Here is a 21,174-nt window from a genome sequence, read left to right on the forward strand (position 1 = left end):
GTTTAGTACTTAAAAATACTCATCAGTTCCAGTAAAGAAAACGCATGTGAGGAAATTTGTAATAATTTCGAAACCCTATCTTTCAGATTTCATATTTTATCTTACATATAAAATCTTTTTCAAAGGCACGCAAACTCTGTTAAATTAAAGAAATTTGAATATTGTTGAAATTGAAAACCGCAAATATATAAATACATTTTGTAAACCAAACAATAATCACACAATAGTAAAAGCCAATTAAAAACCTGAAACCATAAAAATAATCAACGTGTACATACGATACTTTTTTTTATTTGGCAAAGTAGTAACTACAATGAAAAAGACGAAACGAGAGAAGGAGAGCAAGAAAGTATAATAGTTTTGTCAATACTAGTTCGTAATTTAAGTTAGAATGAAATTAGAGATGCTCAATCTTCGAATGTATCACCTTGTATGCAGCACACCAAAATGTAACGATGTTTTCCATTCATTTACTTTCATATCAATCATTTTCCTTTTGACTATAATAATTACTTTGCAGTTATTTATGTATGTACATACATACATGCAATTCATGACGTTTTAATATACTTACATATATTTATAGAGAATTTTTGAAAAAAATAGACTATCGATAAATACACAAACTCATACAAACAGAGAAATTTCAATATACGAAGATAGTTGCAAGACAATAGTTATGCCTTGAATACTGAATTATCCTTATTTATCCTTGTTCTTAATTTAAAAAATCTTATATGAAACCCAATTTAAATATTTATGTATATCTAGCTGCATGTTTTTTAATGAATTCGGAGATCGGAAATGATAGGTTTCACCGGAAAATTTATAATATAATTTGGGCGAAATATTAGAACATTTTCTGTGATCAAAAATTTTCACAAATTAAGAAAGTCAATGAAAATATTTGTATTGTTTGCAGTGTTTACCCATTTCAGCATGCAATTAAAGACTATCAAGTTTAAATCATCGAAGCTGATAAAAGTATTCATTATGTGCATATTTATCAATTCACTGATCTACTGACGAGTTGTGAAATTGTACTAGATATGACCGAGACTGTAAATTATTACATAAACGAACACCTATTCATACATATGTATATTCAAATCAATCTTTGTTCACTTATTATTCTACTTGTTGCAATAACCTACAATTGACTCCTATTCTAGCTTAACACTAATCTACAATATGAGACGTTGAATGAATTATATGCAATATGGTACCCTGATTCTGTCATTGAAAAATTAGTTACTGTTGAGGAGATACTAATTTATAAACATTAAATAGAATCGAATAGAATTATACATAAAAACATGTCTTGACGAAATGGAGTTAATTGTGTAAAAAATATATTACGTACTAATGATACTATTAATTGAAGATTCCATATGTCATAACGTGGTGTTTGTGTAATATAAGGGAATTGCAGAGTGAACAATAGCCTCAGGAGTATTTTAGTAAGGTAGCATTCGCGATTCTTTGATTTCTCGTCAAATGCCAATCAATGGACCGCTACACCAGCAACTAATAACGAATTGAAGATTTGTCCTCATGGAAATACGTCTAGACACTAAACATTTTGCCCTAGGATTCAAAATACTCATTGGGGATGGTATTCGAAAGAAAAAGGTGATGAAACCACGAGAGTGTTGGGCGATATTTCCAATTCTAGGAGGATTTCTATCATTTTTGTTGGTAGTTTCATTTTGTGTGTTGAGTTGTACAAAATTGGAGATGGTGTAGCAATAATTGTGGCCCCCGAAAAAACTTTTACGAATCATTAACCTCTGATCGAGGATCATTGCAGGCACCGAATTATTGTAATCACGGCTTTCGGCAGCCATATTGATATCTGGGCTTAGCTAGCCACGGTTACGTTACAATGTATACGTGTATTATTGAACAATTTCCTATTCGCCAAACTCTACTTAACCATCAAGAATCCTTGTACATTCACAATAAACTTATCGAAGTTATCCCTAAACTTCAGTCTTTGAGGTCGTTCCGTATCCAGTTGTATGGAAGCTGTCAATTGCACAAAAGCTGCAGTCAGCCTCTCTGCTATCCGTGGGTCTGTTTGTGCAGCCAAAAAACTTTGTACCAGCTGCTGATACTGTTCTTGATAACAACAGATCAAGTAGTACAGTGGTATGCTCGTACTCGAAATAAGGTCAGAATTTATCTGGTGAGACAGTATAAGATTCATGAGCAACTGAAAACAAAAGGAGAGCGAAATTACATTTGTAGAACAAAGTTTGTAATTATCTCATTTTTGAACAGTATCTTATCAGATTTCGCATTGACTCACGTTCATAAAAGGCGCCATCAGCTGGTTTTTTGGTCGGCCTTTTTTTCCCTCAGAGTAAATATGCTTTGCTAGTACTTGTATTATGTCACAGCACAATATAGTGATCTCATGACCAAATGAGAAAAGACCCAGTTCAACGGAAGCTAGTAATTGACTTAACAACTCAGCTGGGAGGTCGAACACTTTTTCTGGATGAATTTCACAGACAAACGTGATCATTTTAAAGTACCTGAAATAAAGACAAGATCTGTTTGTAGCAATTAAATATTCACGAAAAAGCTTTAACCCCTTGTTCTACCTGCTTACTCTTGATTGCTTGGGCTATAATAAACAGGAAGGTCAGTCACGCATCAAAGGGTCACGAATCAGGCTCATACTTATTGTTTTTCACCCAAATTTTTTACCACGAGTCTCAGTCGTTATTGAAGGCCAAGGGGTTAATTATTCAACATCATATTGTCGGCTGGAAGGCAAAAGGTGTTGTTTCGGATTCGATTTAAAAAAGGTGATACTTCACGATCGATTTTTTTTCTTCATATTTTGTAGAATCATTGGAATGTTTGTTTGACATCACATACGATTTAAAATGTTGTAGCAAATTAGTTAACTCGATTTGATATCATGAATGATTTAAATAATAATATAAAAAAAACAAATTAACTAATTTGCTACTACATTCTAAATTGTATGTGATATCATATGAACATTTCAATGTTTCCATTGTATGAAAAGTCAAAGAATACGAATTTAATTAATACCCAAAATAAAAGTAAATAGTTATTTGAAAGAATTTTTTCGTGTAATTAAACTGATAATTCATATTTCCTGCACGTGTTGTCGATTAAAAATGATGAAAAACAAATCGCGCGTGAAACATCACCTTCTTCAAAATGAAACCGAAACAACACCTTTTTGACTGTGAAGCTGAAACAACACGTTTTTCACAGTAAAGCCGAAATAATATCTTCTTCCTCCCAGCCGACGACATAAGATATCGAATAATTCTTCAGAACTTGGGGTCAAATGAATTAAACTGCTTTAATCACATAATTCTATACTTACTCCAAGCACAGAGAGGGAAACTTGAGTAAATCCATCGTCATCAAAGGCATGATGATGTTCAATCCGAATAAAAATACGTCAACAGGTGAAGCATTCTGTTCCGGATTACCTGCAGGCTCTGTATGACTGCAATCGATTATTTCCTTAGTCAATAAATTGGTGAGGAGTTGCATAAGTAATAGAATATCTTGAAAAGTGTCTTCCTCAGCCGTATTCTCTACAGTTGTTCGGTTCGTATTGCAGCGCGCATATGTTTGAACAGTACGCAAGCATATCTCATAGATTCGTACACTGTCTCCCTAGAATTAGTTAAATATCTTGAAAAAAGTAAACGGTGATCAAAACGTTGTTGTGACAAGAAGAGATAAATAAATAAATGACAATAAGTTCTGCAGTCGTAGAAAGTGTAGAATGAAAAGGATGATGTTAATAAGTTGCTTGAGTTCATACCTGGGGTAGGTAGCATAACATTCGTCGAGTGCATTCACAAAATAATTCTAATATTAGCTGAACAACGTCTTGATAGTTGTGATACAATGACAAGAGATTTGGAAGCTCGTTCAAAACAGGTGTGATATGTTCAAATACGACTTCCGCGACTGGGCCTTGAACCCCTTGAGTAACCCCTGAAAATAAAACATAATAATATAAAATCTAACATATTTCACATATACAGCTTGGTAATTCAGTCTAATGTTACATTTGTTGACAAATGAAGAAACAGAAATCTTTTTCAATTTTGATTGTAAAAATGTCTCCTTCAGACAATAAAATTTGAATGAACTTAGAACGCGATAACACAAAAACTGCACGTAATAATCATACCAACAAATGATTCAAGAACGTCGATAATCCCCAGCCTGATCTGTTCTTGGTGATACGTCTGAGTAAAATTACTGCTGCCAGTAAGCTGTTTAAATCGTTCATTTAATGGTTGCAAGGTTTGAGCCCAATATTGCTGTTTAGATGATGGATCTAGAACGGCTGCTCCAATTTGTACCAAAGTTCGCATCAATCCGCGCTTAGCTGCCTGTGGTAGATCAAAACGATCCTTTGTCGCCAAATTTACCAAGTTGCATAAACGGCCTGACTGCAATACACAGTCGCTTCTGTAAATCAAATTACCAATCAAAGTGTCAAAATCGCCAGAAATAATAATGCCTATAAAACTGTAGGTTTAGTCTTGAAATATCAACGTACTTTATTTGTGATTCAACTAGCGTAATAAGAAGCTGCATAGTTTCTTTTATCAAATTTGGTTCTCCTTTGAAGGCATTAATATTGCACTCAACTTTCTCCAGTAAAAACCTAACTGTCCATATCGCGCCAGGTGTATCGGCTCCAAAAGCCTCTAAGATAGTAGTACTAATCTCCGAATAGAAGCTCTCATTTGGTAGGAGATAGCTCAATGACCACCTGTGCAAGAACCACACAATACTGCTGCTTAATTCCGGGCTCAGCATATTCGTTAGGTTGGCTGAAATCGCGATTTTCTCCAATTGACAGAGCCGAAATACGGCTGATATCAGTCTAATGACATGATCTGCTGATTGTTCTGCTCCATCTATATCAGAAAGACTGTTTTGAGGGGAAGCCAAGAGCGTCATCGTCGTTTCTACGTTCACTTGACCTTGCAGGCTCTGAAACCGATAGATCAATTTGGTATTCATGCATTAGAGTAAATTGGTATACGAGACGAACATGATTTTTGCAGTAATTTTGTAACACCTCCAAGCTTCTTATTCATATCTAAAATGTTGGTCTACGTTTATAATTACATAATCACCTGATCCATGCTGTATCTTATTATCTCAGATGGTATCAGAGCAACTTCACCCTCAGAATCCATGCACAGAACATGACCAGCTAAAAGCACAAGCCAGTGCATGTCCTCGTAGAGTGCTTCTACAAGTGACGAACTCGATATACTCATAGGCTGGGACTGGTCTGCAATTCTGTTGAGTTGATTACTGAGTCTGTTTGTTCTATCCTCAAGGAGACGTGCCAAAAGTGGTAAGGAATGACCAGGAACTTGCCGGCCGAAATTTCCTGCGGAGAATATGAATTGAAAAATTAAATGAATACATGACATTTGCACAATACAATAAGGTAATGATGCACTTACCGATGGTCTGCAATTGTTCCTTGAATTTAACTCTGTCGTTTTCTTCAGTTGCATCTATTTCTTCATCGTTAAGCTCCTTGCCTCCAGCACCTCTGTTGCCATCCGGCGGAGCCAGGTGGCAACGCAAATAAGTATTAAATATCTGAGCTGAACTTTGCTTGCAATATTCCGACGGAAACAAATGTGCCTCAGACAGAACTACAATCCAAGCCTCCAGCATGTGTTCGAAGGCTTCCATGTATAGACAGTCATCAGCACACATCTGTCATATCAATTGAAAGTTTGTTAAATATGCAAAACAAAATAAGCTATTGACGATTAATGAAACACTCACCGATTCCTCTTGGGCAGCTCCTTCCGCAAACAAGCAAGTCAGACGAGTCATCTGCTCCATGAATGACCTGAGGATGTCTTCAGGTAACGAGGTCAAAGTTGCTCTGAAGAAGGTTATCAGTTTTCTGACCATGTTAGATATTCCTATCGCTTCTTGGTCTATAACATCAATATTCGACACGAGTTTTAGGAAGCTTTGCAGATACGATGTGAGATATTGTATCTCTGCTTCTCCGGACTCCATCACTAGCCCATTCAATGTTGCCAACTGTACCAAACAGTTTCTTGCGTGATGAGCCAGCTGTGGATTGGTACGAACTTTCCAGTAGAGAGTGAAGAAAAGATCAAGAACACTGGGATCAAGAATTACATCTCTCCACATTGGGCCAAGCCGGAGAGCAGGACTGCTGTCAGACTCGTAAGCGGATTCAAATACACCAATTAATCTTTTGGGCAGTGTGTTTGAGTGAAGGAGAATTTTTTTCCAAGATTACACAGAATTACAGAGACATATGAAAAGGATATAGTGTGGTGATACGTATCCCCATACTAGGACGCCTTCAGTTATAGAGAGCAGGTGTTTTATCAACGGGAGTAGTGCCTCTTGAATTTCACTTTTAGTCAGCTCTCCCAGCGCCCCAAAGCAAAACTTAAAAATCCTTTTTAGATCTGAGATTTCGAACTGCTTTTTAGCCTTAAAATGAACCTCCCAGGCCAATCCTACATCTGAAGATTTAACCGTTGTTGCGTACTCCTGCATTAGGGCTGATATTATGCTGCATCCCAAGAGTTGCTAAAATGAACAAGTCGAAATAAATAATTGTTTCTCAAATTCCCAAAGAAAGATGTTTTCAGTTTTGGAAAGTTGAAATTTTATGCCATTTTAATAAATTATCATTCAGCTCATTATTATTTCTCATTTCATGATTGAATAATAATAGAAGATATTAGTTACTCTGCGTGAATCACCACTCATGATGAGTCCCTCAACTTCATTCAGTATCTGACCACGATCTCGTCCCAAGTCTTCAACACTGCCCCTTTTTACCATAATAGCAATGACCTGAAGTATTCTTTCCCTGACAAAGGGAGCCAACTGAGGTTTGCTTATAATATAATGCAACAGGTACTGTCTTAGGGATCTGATATCCTCCTCCTGCATCATTACCCATTCTCTGATCAAGGCAGACTTGATCAATCCTGCTGATTCAAAGAGTACGTAATCGACAGGGCTTCGTTCAAGGATCTCTCGGCACAGCTGATACGGAGATTTAGTTTTACGAAAGTTAAGGAACACTGTCTCTGCTGACTGTCGCTGCTGGGCTGTGATGAGATTTGGAGGAGCCTGAGGTGGGGATTGAAGAATAAAAATAAGACACACAAATAAAGAAGCAAAATTGTAGTCAGCATACAAAAATACATTATTTGGGGTCTACAATCACACAGATGAAGAAGCCATAATAAAGCAAATACGCAATGCATGCATACGTACTATCCTATCAATATCATGATGAAATTCGAGATCGAGCCAAACGCCAAGAATACCGCCTCAGAGCGTCAGATCGGTAGCAAAATCTCGAGCATCGTTTATGATATAAATAAACTAAATCTACGGTTGGTTACGACAACATAACCTCAACCTCGCGAGATTCCAGGCTACCGTAACCCCGAGCAACAATTTCTACCGATCGTGAACGTCGGAATTTACGGTTATTTTCATTACTATGCTTCTGTAGAATTGTATGCTTTATAACAATAAACGTTATATTACCAAAATAACTTGGGCAGCGGCCTCCAGTTCTGCCAGTACTTGGTCCGCCATTTTGGTAAATAAAGCTTAGGATTTCTCTATGGTCTCTGTGGTCAAGGGACGTCTTCAAGCAGCGACGTAAATCGTTCAGAATTAATCCGCCGGGATTCCTACATTACGTACAGGGCAGTGGTACAGGGGCACTGAACTATAAGTGGACACGAGTCTGGTCGGTGCTGTTGGAATTCACGGCATACATAAAGGTTGGCCAATAAGATTCGACGTCACGGCGGTTCGGTCGGTAACAAGGATGCCCTATCTTTATTCTATCTGCCAGATCTGCCATATAGAAGAAGAAGTATTTCTGTCAGTTGCTTACATGGGTAAAATACCTCCAGTAGTATAGGTATGCTCTAAAGATCAGATGCCAATCCACATTGTCAATACTGCATGGGTACTGACCGGCTGATTATGTAGATGTCGGTAAATCGTTATTGGAATTTGCTGGCACACCGACTCCAGTAAAATTATGAACAAAACTGGCTCTCTGTCATGAATGCCTACTATAGCGTAAAACTGAAGTGCACCCAGTATTTTCTTATTCTGTGAGTAAAAACCTCCCTGGAATCTTCGCTCCGTAGGTGAAGATTTGTTTAAGAGAGAGATGGAACAGTAAATTCACCAGCCATAACAATAATTGCAGGTGCAACAGAGAAGGCAAGTTTGGAACACATGAATATAGGTTAAGTTAGGACTTCAATTCGAACATTCAGGGGGTCGATTATGTAATTTCACTTAATTTTCACATTTCCCACCATCTAAGAATGCTGATTGGTTTGCAAAGTTTAATCAACCAATCAGAATAGTTGGTTAGGTTGTGGGAAATGTAGAAAGTAAAATTACATAATCGACCCCCTGTTGTTTCACGTGGTTGTAGTACATAAATTCCCGGAACTCGGGAGCAAGATGGAGCTTATTACAAGCTGATCGCATAACAAAAATACATAAGTCGTGAGACGTAGCATTTAAAATTATTATGTTGTTTGAAATTCTGGATTATTCCAGAATGCAATGATTATCGCCCAAACCCGTTTCGGATAGCGCAGAATTTTTGATTGTTGCTCTCAAGAAATTCTGAATTCTATGAATAATTGAAAGACAGATAATTTCTGGTTTGATCAAATAATGTACCTACTCAATCAGATAAAGGAAGAGGAGTTCAGATTTCTAATTAATTCTAATTAAATAAATATGTTAGGATTTATGTATCAGGTGATTTTCTTCACCGTATCTTCGACTAAATTGCCGTGAAATCGCAGTTGACGCAGCCTTTCACAGATCGTCAAATTCGACTGATAGAATATGCGTATGATAGCATAACGCAGTCCTGCACCCACACATTGACATATTAATGCAAATAGCGTTCTAGTTCGTGATTGTTCAATCACCTTGCGTGGAGTATGCAACTACCATTGATGATATATAATAGACTATAAAGTTTAGGTAACGAATGTTTAGAACTAACACGGGAGACGTTGTTTGATTACGCAAGATTAAATCTGGCGGCAAAAGGTCGTAAAATCAAACGAAAGTTGAATTTCGGCAAAGTATTTCCCAATTCGATATATCATACCGCATAAGCGACTGGGTGCCATCAACGTGGTAATTTCCCATCAATAGTTACACAACAATCGTACAGGTGCGAATCGAAAGGTATGCAAGATGGCGACGTTATGCATAATTTAAGGAACCTCTGACGGTGACTGACAAGCCGCGCGTGGTGAGCCAGGGTGTCGTGGATGATCAAGGGGGTGCCCTCGTCAATTTCGACGTTGACGTATACAATATCTCCAAATATCTAAGTCCACGTATTTCAAACGCGAAAAAGAGCCCAACAGCCCCATTGTATACACAATTCTGAACAAAAACACTAAAAAACACATTTTCATTTGAGGTAGAAATAACGAAATGGCACGATTTCTACGAAATCGCAGTAGTAATTCGTATAATCCATGGACGAGCATGAGGGAAGACATGTTATACGGCCGGCACCCATCAACTACAACCTAAGCCCGGCGGCGAAGGACATACGCTCTCGTGTTGTTGGCCGCAGCATCATCGAGCGTAGTGACCTTGTGGCATTTGGTACCTGGCTGTGCCAGTCAGCGAGGATCGGCGCGGGGTGCGCACGCCGGTATTTTGTGCCGCGCAGCACGACGAGCCGCACACAACCGAAGGAGCGAACAATATAATCCGCACACATCGAAGCGCCGTCTCTTGCCTACTCTACCGCCTTCCTGTTCCCGAGCTCTACGTGTACAACCTTTCGATTTGATCGGTTACAAAGTTTTTCACATACGCATTCAAGCCCAGTTTGTATATGCGCACTGCAAATGTCATACGGCCGCCCCAGATGTCACGTGACGTTTATTCCATTGTTTCCAACGGTTCACCTGACCGATATACATACTGCTTTGACGTATCGCTTATTGCTTTCATAGGTACTGAACACTCGAATAATTACGATACTACCTGCGCGTATGCGCCATGCTCACAGGATGATCGCTGCTGGGTGGTATCACGTTTAGACTTCTCATTTTTCTACCGGTTGCATAATACTCTGTAATTCGGTAGTGCCCGAGGCCAATCAAGCTCTTCAAAATTGTCATAGATTTTGGAAGTTTTTTTTAGAAAAATGTATGCAATAGAAGAGTTTATTCAGAATTCGATATTCATGACTGATCGATTCATTTCATACGCCCTGCGACGGCGTATTTAACTCGTAATAATAAACTCGTACTGACGAACTGTTTGCAGGAAATTTCCATCAAGCGGTTAATCAGCTCGTGAATCTCATTCGATATTTTCCACATTAAATTTTCAAGGAAATGTTATGCAGTGTAATTTATTCTACAGTAGTGTCACCGAGTCTGCAGCTGCAAGACTTATACCTATGTTTAACTGTGAAAATTGCGTTTTCATAATTAGTAGACATCAAATTTTCACAATTGGGTAATCAACAGATGGTTGACTTTGTTTTTACACCTGGCGTATGAGAATATACTGTCATTCGTTGCTCACGTTGACGGTACGATGCACAAATACATTTGTAAGTCATCGATATTGATACACAATGTGGTTATATGAATGAGTCATTATGATGATTATGCACGCGAACTGGAACACCTTCTAGTTTATACAATTTGTCATTTAAACCGAAATTCGATCGTGATATCGAGTCTTGCCCTGTAAGTTGATCGTTGATTATATCGGGAATTTATTATACTACGATCTAAATCCATTGATTCTACAGTGTATAGTATGGACGCATTACATCCTTTATACAACAAGCAATAAGAGACAGCTGAAAATCATCGCCAAAAGATCGAATACAGAAAACCGACAATTGGTTTATAGTTTGGCACATTATTTGCGCATTGTGCAGGGAACTGGCACATTCGTCACGTTCCGATCTTTCGATAGTGTGTATTAACTTCACGTTCGTTGGCTTTGATCCCAGCGTGTGTGATGACGCCATAATAATACATACCAGTCTTTCTGAATATACGCCGTGAATGGCGTTCTCATCGACATTAATTTTCCAGCTTCGTATAGGATTTTGCACAGCTCTTTCTCACGCTGAATCATACTTTTAAGTATAATGTGTATGAAGTATATGTACGCTACATTCTTTGTACATTCATTTCTAAAGGTTATACTTCTTTGTAATGGTTGGTGCAATAGGGAGTCGAGATGTTGATCTGGGCGCTAGCTGGGTATAGTACACGGATCACAGCTGTAACGAACTCGCGGTGAACCGCCGAGCTCGTCAGGAACTTATGATAATATGCGACTTAGGAAAGTTCACTTACACCAACTCCGAGAGATTCACTACACCGGTATTCACTTTGTGGGCATTGGGCACGAGAGTGCATGTGTGGGTTACTATGTGCTGACTAGACAACTGTTACAAACGTTCTCCTTGCCGCTTTTTGCTGCGACGATCGGTTCACTGCATTCAGAGCGAGAAGAACATGATATCTTTAAACGGCTGCTTGCTGATTAATTATCCCTGGTTGAAGAAGGTGATTTTTCTCTGAAATTTTTCGGAGTGGGAAAGTTGACGGGGAACCGAATTTCCCGTTTTCGGTATTTTCATGTTGTAAGAAGTTGGGCAACTGTCCGTGAAACACTCGATTTTAACATTCTCCAGAGTAATTTATAAGCAACAAAAATTCTCGAGATTCTTAACGCCATCTGAACAGTATATTATACCGTATACCTCGAATCTAGAGTACCTAAATACCTAATACGAATTTTGAATAGTACAGAATAAATTTGTCCAGAGCTCGCAATCAGCTCATTTTCAAAGTCTACTCATTTACAACGTACCCGGGCTTTTAGGTACTTTTTAGCAGCACGTAAGACCCCTGTTTTACCTCGTTATATAGAGCTGCGTCTAAGCAACTTTTCAACTTCATCTAGTTTTTCAACTTGCGACGTTGTCGTGAGTTTTTTCAAGAAAGTATAATAACTAGGGTAAGCTGACTCAACGAGACCGTGCAATTGCAGATGTACGATAGCCCCAAGTTTGGTCCTTGTGAAGTTAATCCCGTACAAGCCAATCTCTAGGTCAGTAAAAACCTAACGATGAATGGAATACGAAAAAGTGTTCTATATTTTACCAACTTCGTCTGCATTCTCAGCAAAAATATACAGCAATTCGGTTGCGGTTGCAATTGAGGTGCGTTTCAACAGTTGAAGTCAAAACAGGCGGTTCACAGTTTTAAATTAATTCCTCAATTACAGTAAGAGTAATTCAAAATCAAAAGATGACTTGGAAAAAAATTAGCCTGCTATTTATGTGTTATTCGACTCTGATTGTCGCTGATTATTGATATTTTCGAATGATCATGATCATGATTATGATATCATAGGCACGTGTGAATGATCTTGCAACACTTGTTACAAAATATGATAGAAAACGTCCGAATAACACACCACCTTAGATGTGTATATGCTCCAACTAGCATACCACACACGGATCAACATTTTTCTATGAGAGAAAAACCAATAATTATTTATCTAGATGTTATAGGTAACATGATTCTTTCTAATTCAAACAAATTAATTACAGTGTAACAGTTTGTCTTAGTTTTATCCTGAACAGTCGAGATTGATCGAGGCTCCATGGTGTTCAAAGTGAAGATTTCTCGAAACGCGTGCAAAGGTCTGAAAAGCGAATTAGCGTGTTTGTCCGACGAACCTAACTGTTTCCCAATTATATCCGAACGGCATCGAATGAATATTGCACCCAAAAAAACAGAATCAGAAATATAAATTGTGATATGGAAACAACGTTGATTCGGGCGGCGCAGATCCTGGTAACCGATTACTGTATACATACGTCTTCGCATACACACCTGGCTATCCCGGATCGCTGTAAGTATATTCGACAATGGAGTGGCGTCGAAGAAGTTTTCAGTCGCGTAGACGCCTCGACACGCACAAAGTTCACAGGCATGGACGCGTAGAATGGTATAGCAGTCGCGAGGCGTCTTCGCTCATCGAATTCTCCGCTCCTCGGTCCCCTCGAGTGCCGCGGTTGAGCGACACGATCTATCTAGGCCTGCACAAAAGGTTCGTGGGTCCGTCCGCGGCGTTCGGCGGGGCGCCGCCATGTTGCGAGCAAGGATTTGTGGCAGTCGCCTGCTGACCGCGACGGAGTGAACGCGTCCCGGCATGCTGGAGTAGGATATCGTACGATGTGCTAGTCGATGATGTACAGTACTACTAGAGAGGAGGAAGTGCACCGGTACTTGGTCTATTGAACCTGCTCAGTGACGTTTCCGCTTCTCGTCGGATAACCGATACGCGATAATAACCGTAGTAGTAAGTCGATTTCACCGAAATTTGTCCAAGGAGTCAAAGCACCTCCATGTCAGCAGCGAAATACAATTGTTCGTCTTTCTAAACCGGTATACCTGACAGACCAACTTCCGTGACCTGGTGCGCCTTCCTGTTGCGAGTCGCGCGTGGCGCGCGCGTTGCAACCTCACTAACAATAAGCCGCTCGAGTCGGTACTTAAACAAAAATCAACCAAACCAACCAGCTAGAGGAGTGTGTTGTTTCCGTGCGGTGGTAGCGGTGATCACCCCGTCGTATTTAGCTCCTTTTAGCCTGTGTACCCTGTGTGTGCATGTGTCCTAGGCGCCTCGCTGCCGTGTTTCGAAGATACTGTTACTCGTATGGTGTGCGGTGAACAGGAGGTGCTGAGTGAGATGGCGGTGGCAGTGCTCGCCGATCCCGATAGACAAAAAGACAGAGACAGAGACAGGAGGAAATTCACAAGCGAAACGCTTCTTCCGACGGCGAAGAGGCGGAGCTCACCTTTACTCGCCGTGCTTTTCGTCCTCCTCCATGGTCTCGTGGGCCTCCAAGTCGCCGCCAAAAACTCGGGTAAGATATCCCCTCGTCGTCGTCGACGTGGTCGTCGTCGTCGTCGTCTCTTATTCCAGACTCTGTGTCCTGTAGCGTGCTCTACGAGGCTACAGGTGTCCGTCTGTGACGGCACAGCGTGGCACGGGCCGGTACATCGGTTCAGCGGTTGCCGCTTAACGCTACTCTTTTCTCTGCCGCGATCTACGTGACACGAAAACCCGGTTCGAATGAAAAGACCGAACCGCCTGCTCTTATCGTTTGTTTTTCTTGTCGAGTTTCAACAACGCCGATCGTCGATTGTCGACCGTTGGTTCGCGCACTTTTCGGGCGGGGGTGAAAACTTGAAAGGGGATATATCGAGATTTCAAACATGCGAAAATAAAAAGTAACGAAAGATTTCGAACAATTCATCTTTCGATATTTTGTTTTCACATGTTTGAAATCTTGATACATCGGCCATTCGAAATTTTGATCCTTTCGAGTTTTGACCTCATCCAAACTATTTTGTGACTTGGCGATCTCGGGCGAAGCCCAAAGACTGTACGTCGATGTATAGATCGTGTTTTATTTGCCACATTTTAAAAACGAAAGAATTGAAAGACTCCGATTGGTCAGTATTCCAAAATCAGCCAATCAGTAACGCACATTTGGCTACGCGCATTTGGGCGAAGTCTGAACTCATAGGATATGTTTTATTTGCCATATTTTGAGAACATGAGAACTGAAAAACTCGTCTGATTGGTCAGTATTGAATAATCAGCCAATCGGCAGTTCTGTGCAGAACGTTCCTTTCCGAAAGTTTGGAAATAAAACGGAGCCTTGAACTTGTGGGTATATGCCTGTGTTGCTTGAATTCCACGAAGGCCGAAAAGACATTAACTAATTGTCCTGCCGTTTGTGTGTCTATATACCACCGTCAATACGCACGCGGTAATTGTTCAACGGTTAATTAAGGGGATGATTTACTCTTGGACGAATGGTTGCGTGCCCTGAATCGAAGTTTCGCATTACTATACGCTTACACGTAATGAATCAGAATTTACTTCTGGCGTTTAGCGACTTTACACACAGCGAAATTGAAGCTTTTTATTCATATCGATTAAAATTTACCATGTATTTAAAATGTAACAATGCATGTTTAGGAGAAATCGTTATTTCGCACCTTTAGGATCGTGTGTAACTTGATAAACAACAATGAATAAAAAAAATATACATATATTTTTAAAAGTCGACCTCTTGAAAGTCATTCAAATATTGCACACAGTAATTATGTTTTCCCTGATGTTCCGTTAAGTCGAGGTTACTAACTTCAGCTTCGTAAGATATAACTCAGTACTATACTGTACACTAAATCCCAAACGATCCTAAATTTGTAGAGTACAGAATTTTTATCTAAAAACATATCGTTACGACAACGTTACGATGTTCAACGACATTCAGTTTAATCTGAATATATATCAAGCGCTATTCCGGAACATCGTAATTACTGGACGGTAAATAGAAATTCTATTTTATTGTTCCGTTTATAATCGTTTCAAGGCTATACCCAAGTCCTTCGCATTGTGGACTTACTTGAATTGTATCACAACAATGGTATAGCAAAATACCTATATCTGAACCGGACATAACGCTTTAGGGTAAAAATCAGTGATTGTAATTATTGTCATTTCAGTCTGGTTAGGTGATTCATTTCTACGGAAACTGTTTGTTCAACCGTGAATCTAAGACTGCCGAATTTCGATATTGCTCTAATCTTATATGGTTATTGACTGACAGAAAACCCAAAAAAGCATGCCGCAATGCCGCATAACATTCAATGCCACTAACTCTCAAGTATCGTGACTTTGCTTTTTTCGTTTCATCTTTTTTGTTTTGTTGTCGTTCGAATCTTCGAAAAGCTTTCAAAGCGGAATAAGTAAAGAAAACAAAACGGACAAAACATCATCTTATATTCAGATATGCTGCGTTGATTTTCATTACATACGTATGCCACATGTTATTCTTACTTGACGACGCGAAATACGCTTGATAATGATAAGGCAAACATATTGCTCGAAATTTTTTTTTACCTCCTTCACCTTCTTTCTCTTCGTTTTTTATTTTTTCTTCTATTGTACTTTACTACCTGCGTCGCGGGTCAACATATATTATGTATATATGTCTACAGAAGTATAATATTTTGTTCGTATTATTACTGTTACGATATAGCGGCAGGTATGGTAAACAAGCACCGAAATACTTACTCGAGTCTGTCGAAATTTCGTGGATGACATTAAAATATAATAAAGGTGTCAACCATAAACTAAATATTCACACGCGTTTCGCGCATATGTATATATGATGCATGTATAAACTATGTGCAAACATATTTAAGATTCGCGAAGACTTTGGTGTTATTTTCATTTTTTTTGTCTCGCATACTGTTTCTTTTTTCTCTCTCTCTCTCCCTCTCTCTCTCTCTCTCTCTCTCTCCACAAGCCAATACCGATTACAGCTTTCTCTCTCCCTCCGCTCGTTAATGGCTGTAAATAAATATTACTTAAGTACACCGTCATTATCCTTTATGGCGCCGACTTCCGCTTTTGGAAATATAATTAAAATTCTGTTAGACTTTGTACGAATTATTGTTCATACACAACTACATCCACGGGTCGAATTCGTTTGTTTCATTCCTGGTTGGTCGATCAGCCGTCTAAATTATTATGTTACATAATTTTCGGTGATTATAATCGTGTATTTAGCTTCTATACCGAAAACATCGCACCAGCTTATTTGAGTTTCGTATAAAATAACAGTTTAACGTTCAATGTGTATGCCGGAATGGTTGTAAATCTCTAAGGTAGTGGGTATACGTGTTGTTATAAACGGTATGAAGCAAATTAAAAATCCGTAGAGCAAAAAAAGACGGAACTTCAAATCATGGAAAAATTTCACGGCTCACCATCAATTCCATTTGTACATATCTTAATCGGTGAAATAATAATTATCGTGACGATAATTTCTTGTTCTTACCATTTCAGTTCGCTCGCATCTATTCAAATCTTTAGTATTATATAACCATCCGGTGTAACGAGGTTGAAAGTAGTAACGAAATATTAGGAAAAAATGACTATTTACTTATTTTTACAATGACTTTGAAGAAACTAAGATTTGAAAATATCAGTCTTTCGTTTCATTACGGTTTTCTAAGTTTCAACTAATCCTAAAATCGGGAAATAACGGTTTTCCCTCAGCATGAATCGTTACGAAAACGTTACTAACCACAAACGTGATCCGATGTAGATATAATTTGGGGGAATTTTCGGGAAGTAATTATTGCTCAGGTAGGTACGTCGACTAATTGATACCAAAATATAATACGACTTTGTTGCTTCTTAGTTTTCTACATTTACTTCTCCTCTTCTTCTTTCTTTTTTTCACTGACGTTATTACAAAAATTATTATTGCGCAATGTTAGAGTGACTTTCAAAGAGTCGATATTTCAAAATAAGATTATCTTTTCTTTATCGTGGTTTTTCTCAAATATGTAACGTTACATCCTCGTGATATTTCACTCGAAAATATAAGAGTATTCGCAAAAATTTACTCGTATTTCGCAACAGAATATTACACCATCAAGTTAATCTCAAATTTTTGTTTACAGTTCGTATGACACAGGTCATTCGAAATTTACGATTTACATTTCGCTGTCATTTCACTACCGTATCAAAGTCAAGATGAAAAAAAAAAAAAAAGAAAACAATGAATTACCACAGAAAGATAAATAGAAAGAAAATTAGCCATGTGTTGCAAAAAAGTTAACGATACAACGACATTGATACGATATATGCATAAAATTGTGATAATTTTTTTTTTTTTTTTTTTCTTTCTTTTTAGTCGGTATGAAAGCATGTGTCTGATTTCTTGTAGATTTTTATCCGAAGATGTTTCATTAGACACTAATGAATCATACCTAATGTATGCGAGTGTATGTACTGAACTTGTGCGCAGTTTACGAAAGAAAAATAATGGCACTGCATTCTGAGAATACGCGGTGCGAGCAAGAGCAAAGTTTTTTCCTGATATTATTTTGAGTGCATGCACCTAAATCAAACAAACAGTGTATATATTTATCTATGGTAAACAAATATAAGATAGATAGAAAGAATATACTTGAACTTCGACAATACGTCTCTCTATATTCGTAAATGTGAACAGGTGTGTGCGTGTTTGTGTCCGATGTTATTGCTTTTTATTTATTTTTATTTTTTCTATCTTCACTGTTGTCATAGGTTTCTTTTTTATTAGGTACGTAAATAAATAAACTTTGTGAGAGAGATATTTTACAGTTGGCTTACACGATGCTTCTTCTTAAAGTTCTGTCTATTTGTCTGTCGTTGATTCGATGTATATAAGAGTAATTTGATGAAACATTTTTTTTTTCTCGCTATATCAGCGCATTTTATATTATTTACTGGGAACGTATTGTTCGGGTGAAAAAAGTTGACAATATGTTTGAGATATATATATATATATATATATATATATATATATATATATATATATATATATATCAATGAAATGTTACCAATTTAAAGTCACGGATTCAAGAATTTTTGTTATACCGATTAACGACGCGTTTTACGTGATGAAACGTCGACGTTACAGAGCCGTGACAAACAAACGTGTCGACTTTATGTTGTTCTTATCGTGGTAAAATGTTTCATTTTCTCTATTCTCATCGCTTCTGGTAGTTTTATGTACCTAATTGCTTGGTTGGTAATGTTTGAAAATGATAATAATAATGCCATTAACTCTTTGTGTCATATTTTTAACAAGATAGTCTGCCTTGGTTCTCGAGGTCGCTGATTACAAATCTGAAATCTAATTTCAAAAATTTATATCGCTATAATTACTCTCGATTATTGAAAACATATTAGTATACTGTAAGAAATAACAAAAAACCGTAAAGAAATATGTTGGAAAGTTTTCTAAATTTACAAAAAACGGATAATAGTAATAATAATAATAATAAACTATAGCTCAAAGGGTTGATAATTAAGATAAGTCACCAATAGAGATGGGATTTGTATCTGATTTATTTCTCATATCTTCTTTTGCAACAGTATGATGATACAGTGCAAAGATGTATGAGATATAATCTTGTCGTTTCTGTTCGTGAAATTGATTAATTTATTTATTTGTTGATGTTTTTTTTCCAAATACACTGCCAAAAGTTATAGAATTTTTGTCGAGAAAATTTGTAGGTGCTATGCTTTTGATTGTTTTTATTCGATCACGTGTAATATTTTAGTGCATAAAAAATAATGAGAAAAATTTTCATAACAATATTTAAAATATTTCATATATTTGAAACCAATTTTTCTTCATATAATATTGTATAGTATGATGTATGCAATGCGTTATCTGTTGTATAGTGTACACAATTTTAATGAGGAAGATTCTTGAATCAAGGTAGGCAAGTTGTGGCAGACGCATGATCATGTGAGAAAGAGTTGAAATTCAATTTGCATTTTGCAACGTTTGTGTTTCGCTGGTTTTTATCTCTCTCACCCAATATTTGGACGTGACTTATCAACGTTGCTTAATTCAGTTTACGAGGCACGTATAATAGGTACATCATAAGAATATAATACGCAGACACGATAATTTTCAATTTTTACAAGCGTTCATGCAATGCCATTGGATTTGATGCGCCAAAAATAGTATAAAATTAAAAAACGTCCCATTTGCGAATCTGATTTATTCACAAACTAAAGAAAAGAGTTTTCTAAAGTCGACGAAATGTCAGAATTAATTGCCTATTTTTCCAAATCGTCACCCACGTCAAAAAATTAACGTGAGTCGAAATGGAAGTTAAGAAAAACAATCCCGCCGTTTTTGTTTTTTTTTTTTTCTCTTCTTTTTAAATCCATAATTCACAATGTGGAAGAGAAAATCAGGGATATCGAGAAGAATGACAAACCCTAATGACAGATGAGTGATCTTATCGCGATCTCCTCAGCTCCTTAACCCCTCAAATATACATTCGAGCTAAAGAACTATTTTGGGAAGCCGTTTATTTAATTAGCCTAAACGAGAGGCACAGCGTATAAGTCAAAGTCACATGGTGACTGGCACGAGGAGGAAAGAGAACCGCCATCTATCCACCCTACCACCTATACGAAGGTCGGTACCTTCACAAAGTAAACTCTGCCTTCATCCGTGTTTCTTATATGACGATAAGATCGTCGCGTCTGCTGTAACAATAATTGAACAAAAGCGACGACGAGAGGATACAAAGAAAAAGAAGATGAAGAGGAGAAGGGAAGCGACGAAACGAAAGGTCGCGTCGGTGTATCTGTCGGGTAATAGAGGTAATGACAATTAAATTAAGAAATCAAACAAAGTCTCGCAATCGTGTCAAATTGACTTCATGCTGCACTTAGCATACAATGCGGATACTTTTATTGATCGAGCCTACCTGTCACTCATGGTTGAACAAGTGATGCGACCCGGTCATCCGTACGTCGCTCAAGTTCATTTTGTGGGTTCATTTGTCAAGTTTACAGTGAAGGTGAAATAATTGTATGCGAAGCAATTTCAACGAGCACGTTTCATAATTTCATGCACCTAATGTGATATGTGTAGTGCGGTTTAGAGGACTCGTGGGAAGGCAATCGGTTATAGATTTCTTATTCTCTTATTTCGACGTTCTCTGTAATGTCTTGTTATTGTACCTGGATCATCATTCTGTGTAGATTGGGATTAGGAAAGGAGAAAAATACCGATTGAAAAATTTGTGGTAATTTTGTTTGCACCGATGATGGTGAACGCGAGAGAATCTCTGATATTTTTAATTGTAGAAATGAGTGTGAAGAAATTCAAATAGCATAAGCTACGATGTCGATAATTTGAAAAACGGTTTTACAACGTACTGGAACGTTTAAAACGATTAAACTCTCGGATACGTTTCATTCGATTTCAATTTTTATGGACTTATTTTGATCATCGTAGAGATTTCCAGAGGTTGTTTTGTGAAAATTTTACTCTATGAAATCTGATTTTTGTCCAAATGGCGCAACAGATTTTCGTCAGCAATTGTTTATTAGACAATTTATAAAAATCTGGAAAAGATTAGAATCGAATGAAAACATCAGAGTTTAATCATT

The 21,174-nt window shown here is 37.7% G+C and overlaps 2 protein-coding genes across 3 annotated transcripts in view; one reads left to right on the top strand and one right to left on the bottom strand.

Annotated features, from left to right (window-relative positions):
• Window positions 1-1,413: 1,413 nt before the first annotated feature.
• On the bottom strand, window positions 1,414-7,735 carry LOC124406656 (exportin-4-like). Of its 2 annotated transcripts, none has more exons than XM_046882153.1 (12): window positions 7,603-7,735; window positions 6,787-7,176; window positions 6,357-6,624; window positions 5,833-6,287; window positions 5,499-5,760; window positions 5,160-5,422; window positions 4,574-5,013; window positions 4,199-4,482; window positions 3,824-3,999; window positions 3,374-3,672; window positions 2,312-2,540; window positions 1,414-2,215 (listed from the first exon to the last, which is right to left on the bottom strand). In XM_046882153.1, exons 1-12 carry the CDS (start codon window positions 7,651-7,653, stop codon window positions 1,928-1,930), a joined length of 3,405 nt encoding a protein of 1,134 aa, XP_046738109.1. In that variant the 5' UTR covers window positions 7,654-7,735; the 3' UTR covers window positions 1,414-1,927. The 2 variants fall into 2 exon arrangements, with proteins under 2 accessions (XP_046738109.1, XP_046738110.1); XM_046882154.1 differs by lacking the exon at window positions 7,603-7,735 and adding an exon at window positions 7,324-7,453.
• Window positions 7,736-13,676: 5,941 nt separating this feature from the next.
• Window positions 13,677-21,174, top strand: part of LOC124406653 (low-density lipoprotein receptor-related protein 2) — a 46,649-nt gene continuing 39,151 nt past the window's right edge. Inside the window, exon 1 of the mRNA XM_046882148.1 lies at window positions 13,677-14,041. Coding sequence (XP_046738104.1) covers window positions 13,831-14,041 — 211 coding nt within the window. The 5' untranslated portion in view covers window positions 13,677-13,830. The remainder of the gene's footprint in view (window positions 14,042-21,174) is intronic.

The sequence above is a fragment of the Diprion similis genome, chromosome 6, assembly GCF_021155765.1.
Source record: "Diprion similis isolate iyDipSimi1 chromosome 6, iyDipSimi1.1, whole genome shotgun sequence".
NCBI classification, from domain to species: domain Eukaryota; kingdom Metazoa; phylum Arthropoda; class Insecta; order Hymenoptera; family Diprionidae; genus Diprion; species Diprion similis.

Bases quoted from the DNA above. Each gene is read 5' to 3' on its own strand.
- LOC124406656 (XM_046882153.1), bottom strand. From the start codon at position 7,653: ATGGCGGACCAAGTACTGGCAGAACTGGAGGCCGCTGCCCAAGTTATT. The intron at 3,673-3,823 runs GTATGAACTCAA...AACTAATTCTAG, and splicing joins TGTTATGCTACCTACCCCAG to GGAGACAGTGTACGAATCTA. The intron at 2,541-3,373 runs GTAAGTATAGAA...TCTTTATTTCAG, and splicing joins TTTCCCTCTCTGTGCTTGGA to GTACTTTAAAATGATCACGT.